Source organism: Poecilia reticulata, chromosome 16 (genome assembly GCF_904066995.2).
Source record: "Poecilia reticulata chromosome 16, P_reticulata-male-v2, whole genome shotgun sequence".
Taxonomy (NCBI): Eukaryota; Metazoa; Chordata; class Actinopteri; order Cyprinodontiformes; family Poeciliidae; genus Poecilia; species Poecilia reticulata.
The window spans coordinates 29,304,957-29,325,918 of NC_088845.1; the positions used below are offsets into that span (position 1 = coordinate 29,304,957).

A 20,962-nucleotide genomic window follows, 5' to 3' on the forward strand; every position below is an offset into this window, starting at 1 on the left:
TGCAAGAGCTACAGAACCACTAGCAATGGTCCACACAGATTTAGCAGGACCTATAGACCCAATGTCTAAAGGTGGTCACAGATATGCATTATCCTTCACAGATGATTATTCCAGTGCAGTCTTTGTATACTTTTTGAAAAACAAGAGTGACACAGTACAAGCTACTGAAAAGTTTATTGCTGACATGGCCCCACATGGAAAGGTTAAATGCATGAGGTCAGACAATGGTACAGAATTCACAGGAAAAGAGTACCAGTCATTCCTGAGCAGAAATGGTATCAGACACGAGACCTCAGCACCATATTCTCCACATCAAAATGGTACGGCAGAACGAAACTGGAGAACTCTATTTGACATGGCTAGATGTATGTTGATCGATGGTGAGTTACCAAAAATGTTATGGCCATATGCAGTTCAGACAGCTGCTGTAGTGCGAAACAGATGTTTTAATAATCGCACAAAGCAAACGCCCTACTTTATGTTGACAGGCAGGAAGCCTAACATTTCTAGGATGCACAAGTTTGGATGTGTTTGTTACACTTATAAACGAGAGAAAGGGAAGCTGGATTCAAGGTGTGAAAAAGGCATTTTTATAGGGTATGACAAGAATAGTCCAGCCTATATGGTCTACTATCCAAACAGCAGGAAAATCCAGAAACACAGGCTTGTGGAATTTGTATCCAAAGAGAAAAATGAGACGGATGTAACTTTGGATGATGATGATATGATTAGAATTGGTTCTAGAGCAACCAAAAGTTCAGATGCTGATCCAGTAAATGTTTCTGACCATAAACTGAGGACAGAAGAACCAATAGCGAGTACCAGTCAAACAACAAAACGTGAAGAACCTGAGAGGCGATACCCTGTCAGAGAGAGAAAGAAACCTGGTTATTTAGATGACTATGTATGTAGCATTGATGAAGAGCAGATGGGTAACATTGATTATTGTTACAGACTGATAAGTGGAGTACCTCAAACCTTCCAAGAAGCTGTAACATCTGTGAATGCAAAAGAGTGGGTTACAGCCATGGATGAGGAAATGCAGTCATTAAAGGACAATGTTACTTTTTCCCTGACCAACTTACCTGAGGGTAAAGCTGTAGTGGGGGGTAAATGGGTGTATGCAATCAAAAGGAACAGTGATGGATCAGACCAATACAAGGCTAGATATGTTGCTAAAGGATTCAGTCAAAAGAAAGGTGTGAACTATGATGAAACCTTTTCACCAACTGCTAGCATGACGAGCATCAGAGTGCTGATGCAAAAGGTGGCACAGGAGAACATGTTTGTTCACCAGATGGATGTAAAGACAGCATATTTACATGCCCCAATTGAATGTGAACTTTATATTGAACAACCAGAGGGCTACAAGAAGGAATCCCAAGAAAAAGACTGGTGTATAAACTGCAAAAATCTCTTTATGGACTTAAACAGTCAGGCAGAAACTGGAACAAAATGCTGCATGACTACCTATGTGAAAACAAATTTGTTCAAAACCCTGCTGATCATTGTGTTTACACAAAGATTACTGATACTGAAACTGTGTTTATCATTATATGGGTCGATGATTTGATTATTGCTGCCAGTGATACGAATATCCTTAGAGATGTAAAAGAGAAACTTGCATCCAAATTTAGGATGAAGGACTTAGGAAAGTTGACACATTTTCTTGGCATTGATTTTGAGAAAAATGCTGACAGTATTAAAATGTCACAATCGAAGTATGTGAGGAAAATACTGGAAAAGTTTGACATGCAGAACTGTAAGCCGCGAACTACCCCTTGTGAGCAGAAACTTAACTATGCTGATAATGCTGAAATAATGAGTGATGCCAGAAAATACAGAGAGGTAGTAGGAAGCTTAATCTATTTGTCAACATGTACAAGACCAGATTTAAGCTATGTAGTAAGTAAACTGGCACAGTACTTTGCAAACCCAACCACAGAGCAGTGGAATACTGTAAAGCATGTTTTCAGGTATCTAAAATGCACACAAGATAAAGAACTATGTTTTAAAAGGGGTGCCTGTGATAACCTTATACATGCATACAGTGATGCAGATTGGGCAAGTGACGCATCAGATCGAAGAAGTACAACAGGTTACTGTATGAGTCTAAAGACGGTCCGTTAGTCTCATGGAAGACTAAAAGACAGCCTACAGTAGCTCTATCTACATGTGAAGCAGAGTACATGGCACTAGCTGCTACTGTACAGGAATGCTTATACTTGAAACAACTGTTGTTCAACATGGATGGTATGGATTACTTAGCTAAGATTTATGAGGACAATCAGGGTACCATATCCTTAGCCAAAAATCCAGTGTATAGACAAAGATGTAAACATATTGATATTAAATATCATTTTGTCAGATCAGTTGTAAATGAAGGAAAAGTCTCTCTAGAGTACTGTCCAACTAATGAAATGGTTGCAGATGTATTAACGAAACCAGCAACAAAGACTAAGTTAAGGAAGTATGAAGTGTTTATGTTTGGTGTATCATGAATGTATTTGGGTTGAAATGTTAAGGGTCAGGAAGTTACCCAAATGTGAGCAAGTGGGGGTGTTGACATTATGAATGTTTTTGTGCTCTCATTTGTTGTTGTTTTTCTCATTATTGGATTATTGTATGTCACATCACGTGACCTGTCTAATTGAACACACTCGTGTATAATAAAGGGTGTGTCCTTCAAACAAGGGGGAACAACACGGAAGCAAAACGGTTTGAGTCTCATGATGTCACGTTAAACGCTGTGCCGAAAAGCGACTCTGCTAACAAGATTGTATGAAAAATGTAAAATACAATCACTTTGATGTCTTCATCACTTTTTTTGTTTTAAGTTAATTTGTTGACTTATGTTTTTGTCTCTATTGTGTGTATTTAGTGTTTAGTTATCGGCATATCAATCATGCGTAACGTCAACATCTGATGAAATTACGCTTTGCAAAGCCTGGATGAGTCGCTTCAAACTTGTAGATGAAATTCACATTTTCCTTTTTTAAAAATTCACTCAAAATTAGCAAGGCAATCAATGGAAACCTAATTAATGACTAAAATAATAATAATAAATAGATGTGGTGAACATAAACCTTAATTATTATAAAGGCTTTTAAAGTATGTAACTATTAAAGGCCCAGTATTATGCAGAATTTATTTTCTGCACATTTCTGTTCTTCCTTTTGGGTACTGCTTCTAGAAGCAGTCCAAAAGAAAGAGAGAGAGAGAGAAAAATAAAACACTAAGTCGTTTTTTGGGAATAAGTAAATATTCTACAGGTGTCTGCAAAACCACCTGTTTCAAAAACTTCTGAATTGTTGCACAATTTTATTATTTAGCAGCCCCCAGCCGAGCCCAGCCCCTCACCTGCTGACCCACCCAAGTGAAGCTCCACCCACTTCGTTACAAGATCACGACTATACGTTTGTTCTGCTGAATTACTGCTGCAATGGCTGCTGGGAAATGAAAACATTCAATCAATGGCCGCAATCAATCAATTCTGAGCACGTGTCCATTTTCTCCCAGTCTTGGGGAACAGAGCTGCGTCGCTTCATTTGATTTTTGCTTGAAAAATCCCAGCGGTCATTGCCAAAGTTGTAGTCCCGCGCAAATCAGTTTGGGAAGGAGTCCTTTGAAAACCACCAACACTGCAGGGTTCACCAAAAGGAGCAGAACCTAAAGGAAGGTTCTGCTCCTACTGTTCGTCACAAATCTGCAAATGACGGCGATGTAAGTACATAATATATTGATGTGTTTTGTATTGTTGTCATTTAGCCCAAGCTAGCACTGTGCTCAATGACGCCTCTGCTTGTACTGTATCTCACGTTACGTTACCCACAATATCTACGCACTTAGTGGCGGAATTGTAGTTAATTGAAGGCGATAATCTACATTGAGAAGATGCAGTGTTTCTGAAAACATGTTGAACACTCAACATGTTGTTGAACACTAATATTGTCAGTAAAATCTGACAATATCAGATTTTACTGATATTGTCATTTTATTATTCATTATTTATGCTTAATTATTGCGCTTCTTGTTCCTCTCCGGGTTCAAAGATGTATGTTTGCCCCACTGTTTATGTGCTTGGAGCCATTTTCTTGTGTCTGAGCTGCGAATGTAAACGCTGAGTCAGGAGGGCGGGGCCAGCTGCAGCTTATTTGCATAGTCGTGACGCAGTCCTAAAACAGCGCGTTCCGAAAAGAGCTAAAAACACGCAGAACCTATGGGGTGAGATCTTAATACCTGAGAATTTTTTTTGTATTATTAAGAGAGGAAAAATTATTCTAAAACTTTAAAAACCTTTTGACTCGTTATATCCTCTCTATGCCCGGATTCAGAAAATGCTGTGTGCAAGGACTGAGATCACACAGAGATGACAGCGTCACAATAATCAGCATTTATTCAAGACAGATGCATGCTATCACCAGAAAAGCACATCACAAAACATCAGAAACCTCAGAGCACAAACAACACATGAATTTACCTGAGAAAAGGAAAAAGACAAACAGACAGCAAAGACGTCTTTGGAGAATTGCAAGCGCAAATCTGATTTGTTACTCTGTGTGGAAAGTTTTATCTCCCTTTCTTTAATTTATTCAAATAAGGCGTATCTTTGCTCATCCAACCAGGACCTGTCTCTGACCCTCTCTCTACAGCCATTTGCTCCCATTGTCTAAGGAGAGCTTCTCCAAACTCCTGCTGGTTTATGTCTTTCACAGATCAGTGTGAAAAGCTGGAACTTCCTACTGATTGTTTCCCAGACAGACAAAGGGCAGATCAGAGATCTTGGCAAACAATCTGCCTTAACTACAGGTAAAATAAAGATCAATAGGCCAGAATAAGTTATAAATTTTAAAACTATAGTTAGGCTATTTCAATCAGGTCGTGTTAAATTTCAAAACTAGCTTATTTTAAATATATTTTCTTAACAGTATTAAATGTATTGAAGATGTTTATCATAGCCCACAAAACTATCCTAGAATGATGAAGGAAGCACAATAGGGGACCTTTATTAAAACCAGATATTTTATCAATTGCCGAATGAAAAGTTACTTACAATAGTTTTATCTTAATTTTAAGTCTATGAAGATACTTGCAATATAAACTAGAGTAAAAATACTTGGTAGATATTGCGTTTTTGCAGTGAGGCGATTGGCCAGGTCACCGCGAAATGTCCCACAGCTTCCAATGGCCAGTCCGCCCATGCCAGAGAGGACTGGTTTCATAGAACCTCTTCATGTAACTTAAAGAAAAATGAAAATGTTTTGCCATATTTTTATCTGTTTGTTTGAATTAAAACAGCAAATCATGGTCGTGTGTTTATGCTGACTAAAGGAGCACAGCTGGTTACATCATCCGGAGCGAGGAGCTGATGTCTCGTAGAAATGTGCTACGGTACAGTAAAAATTCATAAACCACTGTTTCCCTCATCAAGCATTGTACTGCCAGAAACGAGAGGAAGGAAGTAGCATTTGCTCAAGCATGAGTAGACCTTCTGTGAGTCACACGCCGCCACTGACCCGTGTAGCAACCTGATAAGCTCACGCTGTGTCCTAACTGGCCCCGTGGCATAAAACCACGGCGGCACGCCAAGCCCAATGGGAAGCGGGCGCATGATGCTCAGTGACGGCTGCAGACCTTTTTTATTTATTTTTTACTACTAAAATGAGAGAATGCATCTCCATACATGGGCATAGACGTAGCGCATGGGGCCGGCTCAGATCCTGCTTGATCAGCACACGCAGCCCGTCTGGGTCAATCAAGTAAATCTGAACACTTTCATGCACATGTCTGTGTGTTTTTCATGAATATTTCATCAAATGAAAAGATGCTTTCGGGTGAGAAAAATCAATCCCGTTGCCAATGGCAACAAGCACTGGGGAGAAATGGGGATTAAAGATTAAGGAAACTGGCATAAAAGAAGCAAATGCAAGTTCACATCTAGCACAACTACCACGATATGGAGGGTATGAATGGTACAATTTGTTTTCCAAGCCTTTTATAAACATGAAATGATGCTAAAACTTATCACTTTGAAATATTTTACATGACTGCATAACATAAACATGAAAGCTAAAAACATTTAGTGGGTTCTACTGACCAGCCCGTTGAGCAGATCCGTCCTGAAAGCCTGACACAGCTGAAGAAACGTACCACAGTTTTATCTTCCAGCAGAAACTGAACGAGGTGTTGAGTAGTGTTGACATAAAAGCAAATCCTCCACTATTACTGCAATAGATTCACTTTAAACGTCTAAAACTGTCATATCTATAAGAAACGTCCCTTGTTTACTGCTTTGATAGCATCTTGGTCATACTGAAGGGACACAGCTGGACCTCCAGAAAGACTTTCATGTTCTCGGTCAGTTCAAACAGAGATGACTTTGCCTTCATAGGGCTTTCTGATCACAGCTGCAGGTCTGCCCACCTGCAGGCGACACACAAAGCCAAAAGAAAGGTTAAGTCTCTGTTGTGCAGCTCTGTGAATCCGCCAGTAGCTGTGTTTCTGTTGACCATAAAATAACACAGTTTGACATTTCAGAAATAAATTGGCTTAATAGAAATGTGGCAATTTTGAAGAACTCTAGTTTTTTGATAAAGTGTTTTGGCGTTAGGAGGAAGTGAGGTCTGTTTGGTCGCCACTTGCAAGAGCAACACTTTTTTCGCATCACACAAGTCATGTGATCAACAACTGGACTGGATTACGACAATCAGTAGTTGGAGGATGATTATCACACTAGCAAACTTATTCACGTGTGATTTTTAAATGTGTTTCTTATTTAACGAAAACTCTGCAATTGCAAAATGTTATTTTTTCGACATTAGCTGAATAGTTTTTTTTTGTTTTTAAAGGGAACGCAGCTAGTGACAGCTAAATAAAATTATGTGGGAATAACTGGTGCAGAGAAGTTTTAGATTACCCAAATCAAACTTTCAGCAGGATGTAGTAAGCAGGCAGTAACTGATTAATTATTTGGATGTTGAGGTATATATTTAACCGTACGCTGTGCTGCATTGAAATCGATGCGTACATTGACTCACCTGGTCTCTCTGCCTGATTCTTTTGTAAACGAACTCGGAGAACGGTCCTCTGTGAATGAACTTGCCCTGACCCAGTGAGACTTGGAGCTGCCCGTCCTCATAAACCACTTTCCCTCTGGAGATGGTGACTATGGGGACGCCGTGGCACTCCATGCCCTCAAAGATGTTGTAGTCCACAGCTTGGTGGTGGGTCTTGGCTGATATCCTCCTGCAGAGTCCCAAACATCAGAACTTTTCAGTAATTGGCCGCAGCTGACTGACGAAAGATCTTCAGTGAGACTGACTGAGTCAGACAGCAATCACTAAGGTTTAACGTTCATGACTTTTTTTTTTCTCTTACATACAGCATAGCCGAAGCCTCTTTCTATCAGTTAAAAGCATTTCAACATGTACTGTATTTTTCTTATTACATAACTGTCCCATCAGTTCAAAGCCTACTGGAGTATTTTCACATCACAATGCTAAAATGTGAATCTGGATGTTGAGTGTGGTATGAGTTGCATAAAAATATGGAATGAGTATTTTTCATTTTTCACCAAAGCAAATTTAAAAATGCATCTATTACATAAAAAAATAATTTATGCAAAATCAGAACTCGTGAACTTCTTTACAATATAAGCAGATTTATTTTCCACAACCACTGCATTTCTTTCTTAGTAATATCATATGGGGGATCCCATAGTTGTGTAATACAATTTTAGCTGATCTTCTTTCAACCTACATCTTTATATTTATAAATTACATTTTGAGGTTTTTATTGGAGATCCCACATATTTTCTGTCAGATTTAGTTCTGGACCATTAAAAACAAACAATATCTCCATATAAACTAAGTTTGTTTGTTAATTTGATTGTATGTCTGGACTGAAAAGTATTCGGGATTCTAGCACCACAAAGTTTTCTTCAGATCCGCTTCGACACAGTCCACTACAGAACTTCCTTCCTACATTTAAACCCAAAAATATTCAAACCCTGGGCAGATTTGTAAATTTCCATATACATTATATTCAACAATAAATGGAAAAATCTTCAATGGAATTATTTCAATCAAACCATTTCATCTTTTGGCATGTTTGCTGTGGTATCACAATGGGTTGATGATGACAGCATCGTTGCCATCACCCTAATTTTGTATTTCCCATAATTCTCCTTCAGAAACAAGAAGTGGACTCTGACTGGGCTACTTGGAAAGGTTAATATTATTTCCAGTTAGAAGAAATGTGTTGATAAAAATAAAAGATTAGATTACACATAAATCTGTGTGACTTATGATTCCTTTTGGACTAAATTGTATCTTTTTAAAGAATCTTAGATAATGACTTAATAGATCTTCTAACTTCCCTTTTAAAATAAGTGTCACTGAAATTATTTTAATTGAATGCAGGTTGTTGTCCCCCCCCGCCCCCTATAAGCTGCAGTAGTAAAACCTGAGCCACCAGCCTTACAATTTAAATGTTCTGGGTGAAGATTTACATTCTGGATTAGACGTGGATGTTATTTAGACAGGAAGTGTCAAACACTAACAGTCTAAGCAAAGCCGCCCGACGGTTGCAGCACACTGATGGCAGCGCCTTGCCAAGCTTTTAACACGGCCTGAGGAAACACAAGCAACACATCCATCATCTCCTAACAGCCAGAGGATTATCTAGAAGTGTGATTCAGTTTGAAATCCAAACACGTCTTCACCACAGACCACACTGACGCATCGATACTGTAATCCGGTATTGCTCAAGGAAGTTATTTTTTTCTTCTTTTTTTTTTTTTTAAATTACAGTAATTTGTAAAAATATTCATGAACTCCATATTATAAGTTAGTTTTGTCTTGACTTGTAAAGATCGTACGTATTTTGATTAATGGATCCAGTTGGCTCTGGAGTTGTAGCTGAACGTATTTTGAAGCCCATTAGTTCGTCTTCCAGATGCTGGAGAATATCTCTCAGCAATAAACGCACTTCGCCGTACGCAGACTGATGCTGCCCTACAAATAAATCGCATCCAGTTGAAAGACCAGATCGGCATGGTAGAGTAACACGAGTCTGACTCGGTCTCTTCTTTAAATATGTCGTTTCCCTCCACCCACCCTCCGCCTTTCACACGCCTCCAAAGTTCTCATTCATACCCAGAGCCGTGCATCACGGCCACCGTTGTGTGCGCTGACAAAAACAAGATGTGTCCTCATTACTCAAGCAGCTCAATTATGAGAAACGAGGCGACTCGAGCGAGCGTCAGTTACGCAACCGTTTGCGGCGCCCGGTCCCACCGGATGTTGTTGAGGCGACGCTTGTGCTGCGGGCAATTAATTATGGCGTTTCACTGATGACCTCACGGCCACGGAGGTTGAACACGAGGCGAGCGCATGGTTGGAACGCGTTATGACATCGCCACACAAGCTACGACTGGAAGGAGAGAGTGGAACCGAGAGAAGATAAACAGTTTAGCTCTTTGGTTTGACTACCGGGGATCCTTAAAGGGTCACACCTGTTTCCAAATGTAACCAGTGCATTCGTTTACAGCACATCAGAGGCGTGATGCCTTTTATTCCAGTTTACGTACAGTAAGCTATTACACTGTAAAAACAAAATCTTACCAAGCAATTTTGGTCTAGTTTCTAGTGCAAATATTAGTTGTATCATATTTCAAGAGTACTAATTTACAAGTAACTTTTCACCAAGATAATAGGAGCTTGTTTTAATAATGGTCCCTTAATATTGCTGGAAAAGTACTAGTTCTGAGAGAAATGATCTCAGTGGAACAAGACATTTTAACTTGTGTAATGTAGAGAAAATGTCTTGCTCCCCAGGCAGATTATTTTACTTATAACTAGTACATTTTCATCAGTATTAAAGGGGAGGTACTATTTGAAATGTTTTGAGCTTTACATAATGTTATATTATTCTCTCTTCAAAAACATACCTGGAGTGATGCCTGGATTTTTTTCATGTGTATTTAGAAATCCTTTAATCTCCCATGGTAACCATTCAGCTGGTCAAAACAGGGTGGATCTAGCTCCGCCTGCTTGGCGAAGCTCCTCCTCTGAACTGTAGTTTCCAAGCTTACAAGCTTTCACTTCACAGAGCACTCCTCCCACCTACTCCCCCACTCAGCTCCTTCAGACTAGTCAGCAGCAATTAGCAAACACCTGATGGAACTGTGCATCTACTGAGCTCATTATAGGAGCTACTTCTCAGTGCAACACTAATAAAAAGTTGAAATGTTAGTAGAGGAGCCATGTTGTGATATGTTTCTGATGGCGGAGTTTCAAAAGGAGCAGGAGATTTTAAAGAGACAGAAGCCCAATTTCAAGGTAATACAAAGTAAAATTTCTTTTAAGTTATACAGTGTATTTTTATAATACTGAAGTAACAGTTGTGCTATAAAATGCCCTGAAAGTGTGTAATACTGCTACCCCTTTAAGGACTTAAGAAGAGCTCCCATTTCTTGCTGTAAGTTAGTTTTGTCATACTTCAAATCAACTATGATCTCTTCACTAGAAACTAGACCAAAACTACTTGGTAAGAGCTTGTGTTTTTGCAGTGTAGAGATAACCCCAGTGGGCTCAATTAAGATCCAACAACAAACGGAGCAAAGCACAGCCTCTCGTTATATAAGTCTGACACTACATATATGCCACTGGAATGCTTCCTGGCCCTCTGTGTCTGGATATTTTGCAATTGCTCCACAAAACAGCTACTGTTGGTTTTAAATCTGGAATCAGGGTGCAATAATAGAATCACTTCATTTGTTTTTCTTTCTTTTTTTAAACGCAGCATTGTGACATTCTAAGCTGGTTTCTGAAAATAATCTGAATACTGCATTCCATGCTGTATGACTGTTGGAGCGCCCACATGAAATATTTGTCACTTTTAGATGCTCACAGTTCCCCCCCAGGGCATCATCCCACTGATGAACTGCATATCTGACTTATGTAACAGTATTAAAATGCTTCTGTTGAAAACATAATTTCCTAAAAAAGAAAAAAAAAACAAACACTGCATCCCCCCTACAAATGAACCATTCCAACATTCAGCCGGATTCAGATGTAAATTTTCTTCTGCATTCATATGCAGCTGAAGATAAACGATGACATCCAGACTTCTGGATGATGCACATGCGTAATCAGCTTAGCATGTGTTAAGGTGGCACAACACGAAAGATAGGGGGCAACTAAAAAAAAGCACTCTATCTTTAAAGTGCATGCTTTCGAGTGTTACAATCCTGAATTGTTATCTTATTTATTCCGACACGTTGAAGTCACGCTTTTAAAACTCCCTGGTGTTCCAAGCAGCACTGTGTGCACTTCACCGCTGACAGAAGTGTTGGAATATTTCAGCTGTAACGCATGAGAACCTTGGGTTTTGAAGGTTTCCTGAGCGTGGGGCTCCTCACCTCGTCAGGTTGGGGTCCCACACCACCACGTCAGCGTCTGAGTTTTTGGCGATGCGACCTTTCTGCGGGTAGAAGTTGAAGATTTTTGCTGCGTTGCTGCTCGTGACGGCCACGAATCGATTCTCGTCCATTTTGCCGCTGTGCTAAAGGCGTGGAAGGACAGGGGGAAGAACGTGAGGGACCCACGGCGAATGACGACAATATATGGATTTAGCACACAATAGGTCAGCACTTAACTTTGCAAGCGGCAGCCCTCTCTTGCCAAAATATCATCTATAATTTGTGATTTGTAAGCACTGTTGCTCGTAGTAAATCTTTCTAGCCTGGCTGAAAACACTCCCCACAGCAACAGCAGGAGAACGCAGCGTCAGCAACTCTGCAGCAAATCTGCTGCTTTGTGACTATTACATTTTCTGATTGCAAGACAGAAAAAAAACAGAAATGTGCTTTTAACATTACTGTATGCAAAGAATACACACACGCACACAAGTTTGCATTTCTACCCCTATTAGTACTTTGCATTGACTTACATTTATTTTACAAACTGCATTTATGCCTAAAGAACATTTTTCCTAGTCATTACTAGTCTATTGCTAACCCTAACCTTACCCAAAACTTAATTCACACTGTACCTCTAAACTTAACAAGCAGAAGACGGTAGAACTGCAAAACTAGTGAGGACCCAGAAAATGTCCTCACTTCCACAAATGACCTCAATATGTCGGTGGTTCCCAATATGCAATATATGAAAGTACACACGCATGCACGCACGTGTGCACACACACACACACACACACACACACACACAGTATCTATCCATCTTCACAGGGATTTTGTATTTGCTTCCATTCATCATTTATCAATTTCTATGGACTAACACCAACCTAACCTGAACTCAATTTACGTTAGCCCAAAAACGGCACAACATAATATGTTAGGTAAAATATTCCTTACAGTGTATCAAATACAAAGCCACACACAGAGATTAGGTTGTGACTATGTACATTTTGAGATTAGAGTTCCTTTTTTTTCCCTGTCACTTCACCATGTTGGAGTTGCATTTTAAATACATAGTTGCATAGTGTATATATTACATACATAGCTCTTATTCTGACACACCAGTGGACAATGGAGAGTAACACAGACTGTCATTCTGCACTGGCTGCTCCTAAACAAGGACAGTGTTCTTGAAAGCATGTACATGCCACTTGAATTTTTTTCACATTTGCTTAAATCTGTTTATTGTTTTGTCTCCGAGCTGTTTAGTGTCTCACACAGAGCAGATGTTTGATGCAGACCTACCACTCCTTTCTCCCAGATGACAGACATCCTGTCTTCCACTCCATTCACTCCGTTCGGGATCTTGGTGAAGTCGTCTTTGCCCAGGGCCTTCTGGCACACAGAAAAGGTGCAGTTGTCCGTTCCCGTCACACTCAAATCATCACTAAACACAAAATTATAAAATAAGAACTTTCATATTTTAAATCTGCTAAATTCTAGAGGTATGACTTAAAAATTAAAAAGTAAAAAATGTAGATATTGTGAAAGAATTCCATACCTTTAGAAAGTGAAACTCAATTTATATAGATTACATATGGTGATATATTACAAGTTTTTATTTCTCATAATCCTGATCATTACAGTTTGCAGGGAATGACCACCTGAAGTTCTCTTAAAATTTTTATATTGTGAAAAAGTTAAATATAAGTCTTGGTATCGCACCCTAATCAGCTAGTTGACTTCAAACTCCTTCAATGCACTGAAAAAAGAAAATGGGCAATCCAACTAAAACAATGAGTAAATTTGTTCCAAGTAACCAAATCAAGTTTATCCAAGTAAATATATTATGTTTATAAATTGTCATGTTAAACAAATGTAAATAAAGTATCTTTGTCAGACTTGATTTGTTATATATAATCGAATTAACTCAACTTTTTTTTAAAGTTGGAGCTCCATTATCTTTTTTCAGCCTGGGACAGTTTGCTGCAGTCTTCAGAAGAGCCACTAAGCACAGATGAATCCTATATTTGGGCTGCAAGTATCTTACCTGGATTAAGGAGAAAAAAATGGAGCTATTGGTTGGTGGTTCAATGTGAGCTTTATACATGAAAGTGAAATTTGCATTTCATTTGGAAATCTAGTTCCTGGACTTCGATTACATCTCAGCAGAACAACAAGCTAATCGCCTCCATGCCACATGCCACAATGATGCAGCATTTATGTAATGCATGAGTTTCACTCATGCATTACATTGTAATTTCTTTAAGATGCACCTATATGCTACAAGCTAAATTGCTTGGCACATTTTGTCTTCATGTTGACCTACTTGGCCAAGAGGTCCATGAGGTACGCCGGGGTGCTGGGATCAGGTCTAAGAGGAGGACCCATGACAAAACCAGCAGCATGGGCCCAGTCTTTGTGCCAGTAGTGGGTCCCATCAGTGCCTAAACCAGCTGCAATTGGCTCACCGAACACCACACGGCCTTTAAAACAGTCAACAAATAAAAAAAGACACATTTCAATTACAACAGAACATCGTTTATTCACATTTTCTATTTGAGCTCTTTGTCATCATCAGATCTGTGGATTGGATTATGATCAGATCTCCACCCCAGCTAGAGCTGTGAGTCAGTTTGTTCATATCATATCGTACACAGATTAGCATTTTGTCCACACTCCATGTCAGTGGATGACAGAAATGCTCCTTTTGTTGTTTTACATAAATATTTTGTTTTAGCGTTGATTTTTTTTCTCTCCCAAGTTTATTATTTTAAAACAGGACATTGCATGTTAATTAACATTCACATAAAAATACATGAGATTATAGCCAAGTGGCTAATTTCCATCACTAGTCCCATTGGCAGGTTTATGTATATTGTGTTAAATTAGAAAAAGCAGGCTTAGACTACTACACAAATTTAAAAAAAACTCTTCAAAAAGGAGAAAAGGGGGTAACTGTAGCATATAATGGTTCAATAGTTTTCACTTTAGGCTGATAAGTTGAATAGTGTTAGTATAAACGCACTAAAAATTGTTGTATACAGTGACTAAAAATATTTGAAAAAATAAAGTTTTCATGACTAGACAAATTGGTGTCCTAGACCACTGTGACAAACAGACCTAATGTTAACTACAATAGCGAGGGAGAGAGAAGTAGTTCACTTATGCTAGCTTGACTTTGACAACCTTAACATGTAGATGTGCTGCAGAATTTGTTTCGGTGCAGCTAAAAAAACAAAGAAATTAAGGTGACAAACATATCAACTCTCACATCAGTAGAGCTGGCGTTTAAATTAGCTAATTAACCACCACTGTGTTCAGAAGATCACTTATTAATAACAAAATAAACATGAAGCCTGAAAACATGATGCTGTAAAGGAGTGTTCTCCTCTAAGTTTGAAAAGTTTGCATGTTTTTTAGAGATGAATTTTGATGCCGTTAGTCAGTTGCTATGGTAGCAAGTTTGTGTGTAGCGTAGCCGACACAGATGCGAATTGTTGTTCGCATCTGCAAAATTTCTGAATGCAAACAACATGCAACATGTCTATGGTTTGCGGCCCCTGCCTAGTCTAGACACGCCCCTGGTGGCAGTAGCCCCCACTCACCGTCCCTGCGTGCATCAGCCACCACCTTGGCAGCAGATTTGCTCATGACATGAACCACGTAGAGCGGGCAGTTGACAGCGTGGGCGATGGTGATCGCTCGCTGCGTGGCCTCGGCCTCCACCTCCTCTGGCCGGCAGAGTTCATGACCTTCAGGCCCCCTGATTCCCATGGACAGCATCTTCTTGGCCCCCTGTGGGGTCCCAGCATAGAACAGACACAATAAAGGCAGGATGAAGGGCAAAAGAAAAGCAGGGCCTTCTGAAAGTGTTTATAACGCAAGAGCTTTGGCTTATACTATGTCCAACCACAAACCTTTATGTTCATTGTTAGGATTTTATGTGACAGATCAACACAACGTAGAGCATAATTGTAAAGTGGAAGAAAATGATGCATAATTTTACATTTTTGTTTGTGTTTGGCTCCAGTAACTCTGATATCCCAAATACACAAACCCAATGCAACCAAAAGTCACCAAATTAGTGATTGAATCCAAGTTGAGTGTAATTTGAAGTCTTGATAAAACTGCAACCATTTTCCTTCTGATTCACAACAACTTTGTGTTTTTTATCTGTCAGATTAAATTCTAATTAAACACATTGAAGTTGTTGTTTGTGGAGAAATCAAAGTAACTGGCACTTTATTTTTTTTTTTCATTATGCAAAGTATAGCATGAATAATAATTTTGGATTTAAAATCCGAATTCCAAAAAACTATTGATCATAAAAGCTCATCAAAATTCTGCTCGGCAGTAAAAATGCATTTCCTCTTCACCGTTATGCAGGCAGCTTCTCTAGCATTTGCTTCCCCCTAGTGGTGATTTGGTAAAAAAACAGGATCCAAACGACCCTGTTCAGATCTCTTCAACAAGACGCAGGTTCTGGTTCTGATGCAAATCAGTTTTCTCTCAAAGTGATAAAGTTAGAATAAAGGCAGTTGAAATGTCTTAACGACCCACAAAAAATAACTTGGATAATTTTTATTTAGCTGTTTTTCTGGGTGCTTTTATTGTTTGTGTATCCTTTCACGCAGAAGATTCAATGCTATGCAGAAATCAGACTTTTGTAAATTTAGCTAAATTTTCCACTATAGTTTCTTGCCTAGTTTTCTCTACAGTTGAAACCATTACGGTCAAACATTAACTCACAGCTACATCTGGCCTTGCATGTATGACGTTGGATGTATTAGGACCGTTGTAGATGGAGGAAAAAAAAAAGGAGTAAACGCAGAAATATTTAGATTAATTTCAGAAATGTCCTAAAAATATACAAAGAAATTTTTGCGTTTGAAAAATCAAAAACTGGTCAAACTTTTGACTTTTCTAACTAGGGAATTTCTCTCTTCTTTTTTTTTTTTTTCCTAGAAAATTTCAGGGATTTTTTTGGCAGAAATGAACTCCTTTTTAAAAAATGTTTCCATCTACATTGACCCTAACACACAGCCGTATTGTTGTCCTTGCACTCGAATCACTTTCAGAAGTCAGTGATGGAGTGATGAGCCTCATGTAAAATCAGCTCTAGTGTTTAAGTTCATATTGTTATGGGAAAGATTTTTATTATGGAGTCTAACATAGTGGAAGTAAGAGTGAAAACACTGTTTTTTATTTTACGAGAAACTGCATTTTAAGATTGGACAAAAATCCCCTATAAAAATAATTGGAACAGGAAAATACTATAACTTCTTGGAACAAATGGCAAGTTTTTAAAAATGATACAAACCTCTGCGATCAAATCCCCATTTTCAGCATGCACTTGGGCTATAGCTCCAATCTCTTTACATTGGGCGAAGGCGGCGTATAGCTCAGAGTCCTGAAGCATAAACACATCCTTATAGGCCATGAACATCTTGAAGGAGTTCACTCCTTTTTCTTTGGCCAGAGTTTCCATCTCTGTCTTGACCTGCATTTTATTTAAAAGAAATGCAACAGCTCAGAGAAAACAGCAGGACATTTGGAGTTTTGCCTCGTTTGACAAAAAGTAATGCATCAGCAGGAGTCTGTGCCTTCACCTCATCGCTCCACCACGTGACTGCGACATGCAGAGAGTAGTCACAGCAAACTTTGGCATCGGCTGTCCTACGCCAAGCATCGTAGGCCTCCAGGAGAGACTTCCCCTTTTGGGGGATGACGAAGTCCAAGATCATTGTGGTCCCTCCGGCCAGAGCGGCCTGAGGGGAGGCAAACGTTACCACAGAGGAGGAAGTTAGTGAACAAGAGTAGCTACACTCAGGAGATGCATCGGTCACAAAATATCTGATCCCTTCACTTTGTTCTGCCGAGGATCTGATACTGGAAAAGAAACAATCTGACCCTTTGTATGTCACATCACATTCCTTAGAGCGTGGTCCATTCCACAATGAGAGACTTTAAAACAACCTATGTGCGTGTTAACGCCTGTAAAGCTCGTCCACAAACAGACAGTTGGTAGCCTATTATCGCTTTTATTTAGTTGATTTTACTGTAAAAATAGTCGCATGGTGTTTCCGTGGTCGGCTGCACAGACAAGGATGGAAACCAAACTTATTCCAACGTAAACATTTCCTTGAGGAAAGAAGAGGATAGCAGCCATTAATCAGACTAACAAACTCTTTGCTGATTTGAAGTAAAACCTTTTTTACAGGTTAAGAAGATTAACGTTCATATATTTCATAAGTGAGCTTGGTAAGATCCAATCAAATGTTGCATTATAGAAAAGGTACGCATCTAATCATTAGTAACCATGGAGAAAACGCCCCAACATCATGTAGCCTTCCATGTACGAACAAAACTGGTTAACATCAAGACTTTTGTATGCTTTTAAGTCTGCACCAGTGTAAGAGAAAACCCTGTTTATTATATAGTGGAATAAATCATGTAGCACAAATTCAGGGAGTTTGTTGATTTGATTAAATCAACAAACTCATCAGGAGAGTGAAGGCATGGGGCGGTTTCTAAGCTAGCTACTTCCAACTTTTTTAAATTGTAACTAAAATGATGATTAAACTGTCATTGTGACAATATAATATGAGTAATCTGTGAAAAGATCGAGCTCCTCCACTTCCTCCCAGCAGTACTATTACTGTCTGAAGAAAAGCAGCAGTCCAGGTCTTGGCGACATCATGTGCATGCTGCCCAATATGCTAATGGGAGACAAACAACTCACCCTTCCAGGAAAACTGTTAATCCTCTGTTGCTGGTAGCCATGCTAGCTGGCCTTAGCATTTATAGCAGACGCCACAGTGGTAAACTAGTTGTTGCATAGCACAGATGGAGGGGAAAATGGTCAGCAGCATATACATGAGAGGGATTGACGGCACTAAGACCCTCCTCCGGGCTCTGATTGGTTGTTCCTGACAGAGCTGTGTATTGGTGCAGCAAGACCATAAAGGGTAAGGCAAGCTTTATTTATTTTTTTAAATTCTGATTACTTGTTTCATATACTGTCACAACATAATGATAGTTTGAACAAATGTAAAAAAAAACTAATTATAAAAGTTTTTTTAATAAAAGTTACATATTGTAGTTATAAGGAGGAGCTGAGTTTTTTGGGGCGTTGCATGCCCATCTTTATTTCTCTGGTTGTGTGTAATAATGATCCAATACTGCACCTTGGTCCCGATGTGGAAATCGTCCACAGCCTTGGTCCCCATGAATGCCAGCTCCATGTGTGTGTGCGTGTCTATCCCACCCGGGATCACCAGCTTGTCTGTGGCATTAATCACCCGCACTCCGGCTGGGATTTGCAGGTTCGGCCCAACTTCCAATATTTTCCCATTTTCGATGTAAACGTCACTGATGACGGAACAGTCCTCATTTACAACTTTCCCCCCTTTGATCAGGATCTTGCCGGGTTCTGCCATTCCTGCTGCAGGCGGCCAGGTGCTGCTGCTGCTGCTGCTGCTGTTGCTGCTGCTGTTGTTGCTGCTCACTGTTTGCAATGAGCAGCAGGGACAGGGTTTGTGCAAACTGAACTCTGCTCTGTTCTGTTTGTGTGCATAAGGTGAAAGTTCACCTGTCTAATGCAACAAAAGTGATGTATTTTCTTTAACTTCCTTAGATCTGTTAATCTTTCCATAAGTCAATGTATTTTAATCACTTTTGCATGATGCATATCTATATATTCATTGACCTAATGCAGTTCGTCTCCTTTCTGAATTTCTAAAATTCTTCTTAAAATGTATTTTTTAAAATGTGTCCGTATCACTTTATCTAAGCATTAATCTCTTTAGCATAGTTCTGGACATGCATTGAGTCGGTCTGTTCCTCCTCAGCCTGGTTTGACTTTTATAAGAAACTTATTAAAGACAGGATGTTATGACAAGGTGAGAACGAGGCCAGCATTCCTCTCCTATTCCAAACTCCAAAGTTGTACCGCTGTAAACCAGTAACCAGGATTTGTTTTTAGTCCACCTGTTTCAGGATCAGCTCTCTGTCCTTGTGTTTGTTGATTAATCAATCAAACGTCATTTTACTCTAAAATATTATCCAACGCTCATCAGGCTGTGTCCAACTTTTGGTTTCCTGAAATTCATCAACTATCATACCACCAGTCAATGTGAAATGGTGAAAACAACTTGACTAGGAACACAAACTGTTTGTAATGCATCTAAAGCAGAAAAAAAGAACTTGATTATTATTTCACATTGTTCCTCAGCAAACTATAAAACAGTCATTACCTGGTTGGTGTCAGGACGTCTGGGGAACTACTGAAATTAGAAAGTACAATGGTGGGTCATTAGGGGTCTAATAATTAACTTTTCCAATTCAACCCCTCTGGAGGTTGAGTTCCTCTGTGTGCGTGTGTGTGTGTGACCTCAAGCAGCCGTTGTCAACACTGCTGTTGCATCTAGCAGCAAAAAAACAAACAATCTTACACAGTAGAGCCATTGAACGTACTTTTATTTGACCTCTTACCTGGTAAAGTTTTAAGGCTTATTTGTGGAATATTTCACACTAAAATATTCAGCTTGTTTAATTGTGTTTAATTACTGAAAAAAGACAAAGCAAATATTATCAAAATAAAGATGAAAAAAAAACGACTGCAGCTGCTGACAGGCAGAAGAAACTCATTGTCTCGTGTTTTGCAGGGACTGCTCCCTCACACACAGTGTGACATCACCTCTACTTTATGTTACAGGCAATTAAAAAAGAAGGCAAGAATTAAAAAAAATACTTTTAACACTGTTAAGACTTTTTATTTTTTCTCTGTTTTCGTAAAAGGCGTAATGGGTCCAGAAATGTCTGGAGACGGGACAGGTTCAGAACGTATCCGCATTAAAAATCTTTATTATTCATAATTAACCCTGACATGAAAATCAATCAGCATCTTATTCTAACTCAACAGATTCCTGCTGCAATAGCAGTAATACAAATATTACTTCATATTCCAATAAATGATTCAGTCTGCTTGCTTGCTTGTTTGACTGTCTGTTGTCAATATCTGTCGATAAAGAGAAACAGCGAGGCTCTAATAATACCGCGATCCCTCTGGAGCGTGCAGACGCCTCTCTTTCATGAAGCCTTGCTAGCCACCGGGAGAGATTAATATTTTAACTGCAGTAGATTTGTTGTCTGCGGCGCATCAGTCCAGGCAACTTCCGCTCATCCATTAGCGCATTACCGAAACAAGACACATTGGAGGGAGACAAAGACGCATGCGGCGGCAAGATAAGCGCGCGCACCGGGCTTAGAAACACCTAACCTTCACAGCCGCAATAAACAATAACATGTGACTTAAGAGGATTTACATAAGATGAGAGGAGTAATCAGAGGGAGCAGAAAAAAAAACCCAACGAGGCAGCAATGGCATCTCCTGAAAAGTCCCAGCATTGCTGACTGAGGGAAAGTTGTGTTTCTGCTGGATTTGGAGGAAAGCCGCTGTTATCGTTTTTATTTCTGCCACACGCTAACATAGATGTCACTTTCTTTTTTATTTATTTCTTTTTATTTTTTCCACGTTTT

At 39.3% G+C, this 20,962-nt stretch overlaps 1 protein-coding gene across 1 annotated transcript; it reads right to left on the reverse strand.

Moving 5' to 3' along the window:
• Window positions 1–4,370: 4,370 nt before the first annotated feature.
• dpys (dihydropyrimidinase) lies at window positions 4,371–20,962 on the reverse strand. The gene is made up of 9 exons (XM_008431813.3): window positions 18,610–20,962; window positions 17,032–17,190; window positions 16,743–16,922; window positions 15,028–15,217; window positions 13,749–13,905; window positions 12,725–12,866; window positions 11,423–11,565; window positions 7,038–7,245; window positions 4,371–6,423 (listed from the first exon to the last, which is right to left on the reverse strand). Exons 1-9 carry the CDS (start codon window positions 18,859–18,861, stop codon window positions 6,364–6,366), a joined length of 1,491 nt encoding a protein of 496 aa, XP_008430035.2. The 5' UTR covers window positions 18,862–20,962; the 3' UTR covers window positions 4,371–6,363.

Excerpts from the sequence above, each read along its gene's own strand:
- dpys (XM_008431813.3), bottom strand. The coding sequence starts at position 18,861 with ATGGCAGAACCCGGCAAGATCCTGATCAAAGGGGGGAAAGTTGTAAAT. Across the intron at positions 15,218-16,742 it reads ATGGGGATTTGATCGCAGAG|GGGGCCAAGAAGATGCTGTC; the intron begins GTTTGTATCATT and ends GGGACCCCACAG. Across the intron at positions 7,246-11,422 it reads TGGGACCCCAACCTGACGAG|GAGGATATCAGCCAAGACCC; the intron begins GTGAGGAGCCCC and ends GGGACTCTGCAG.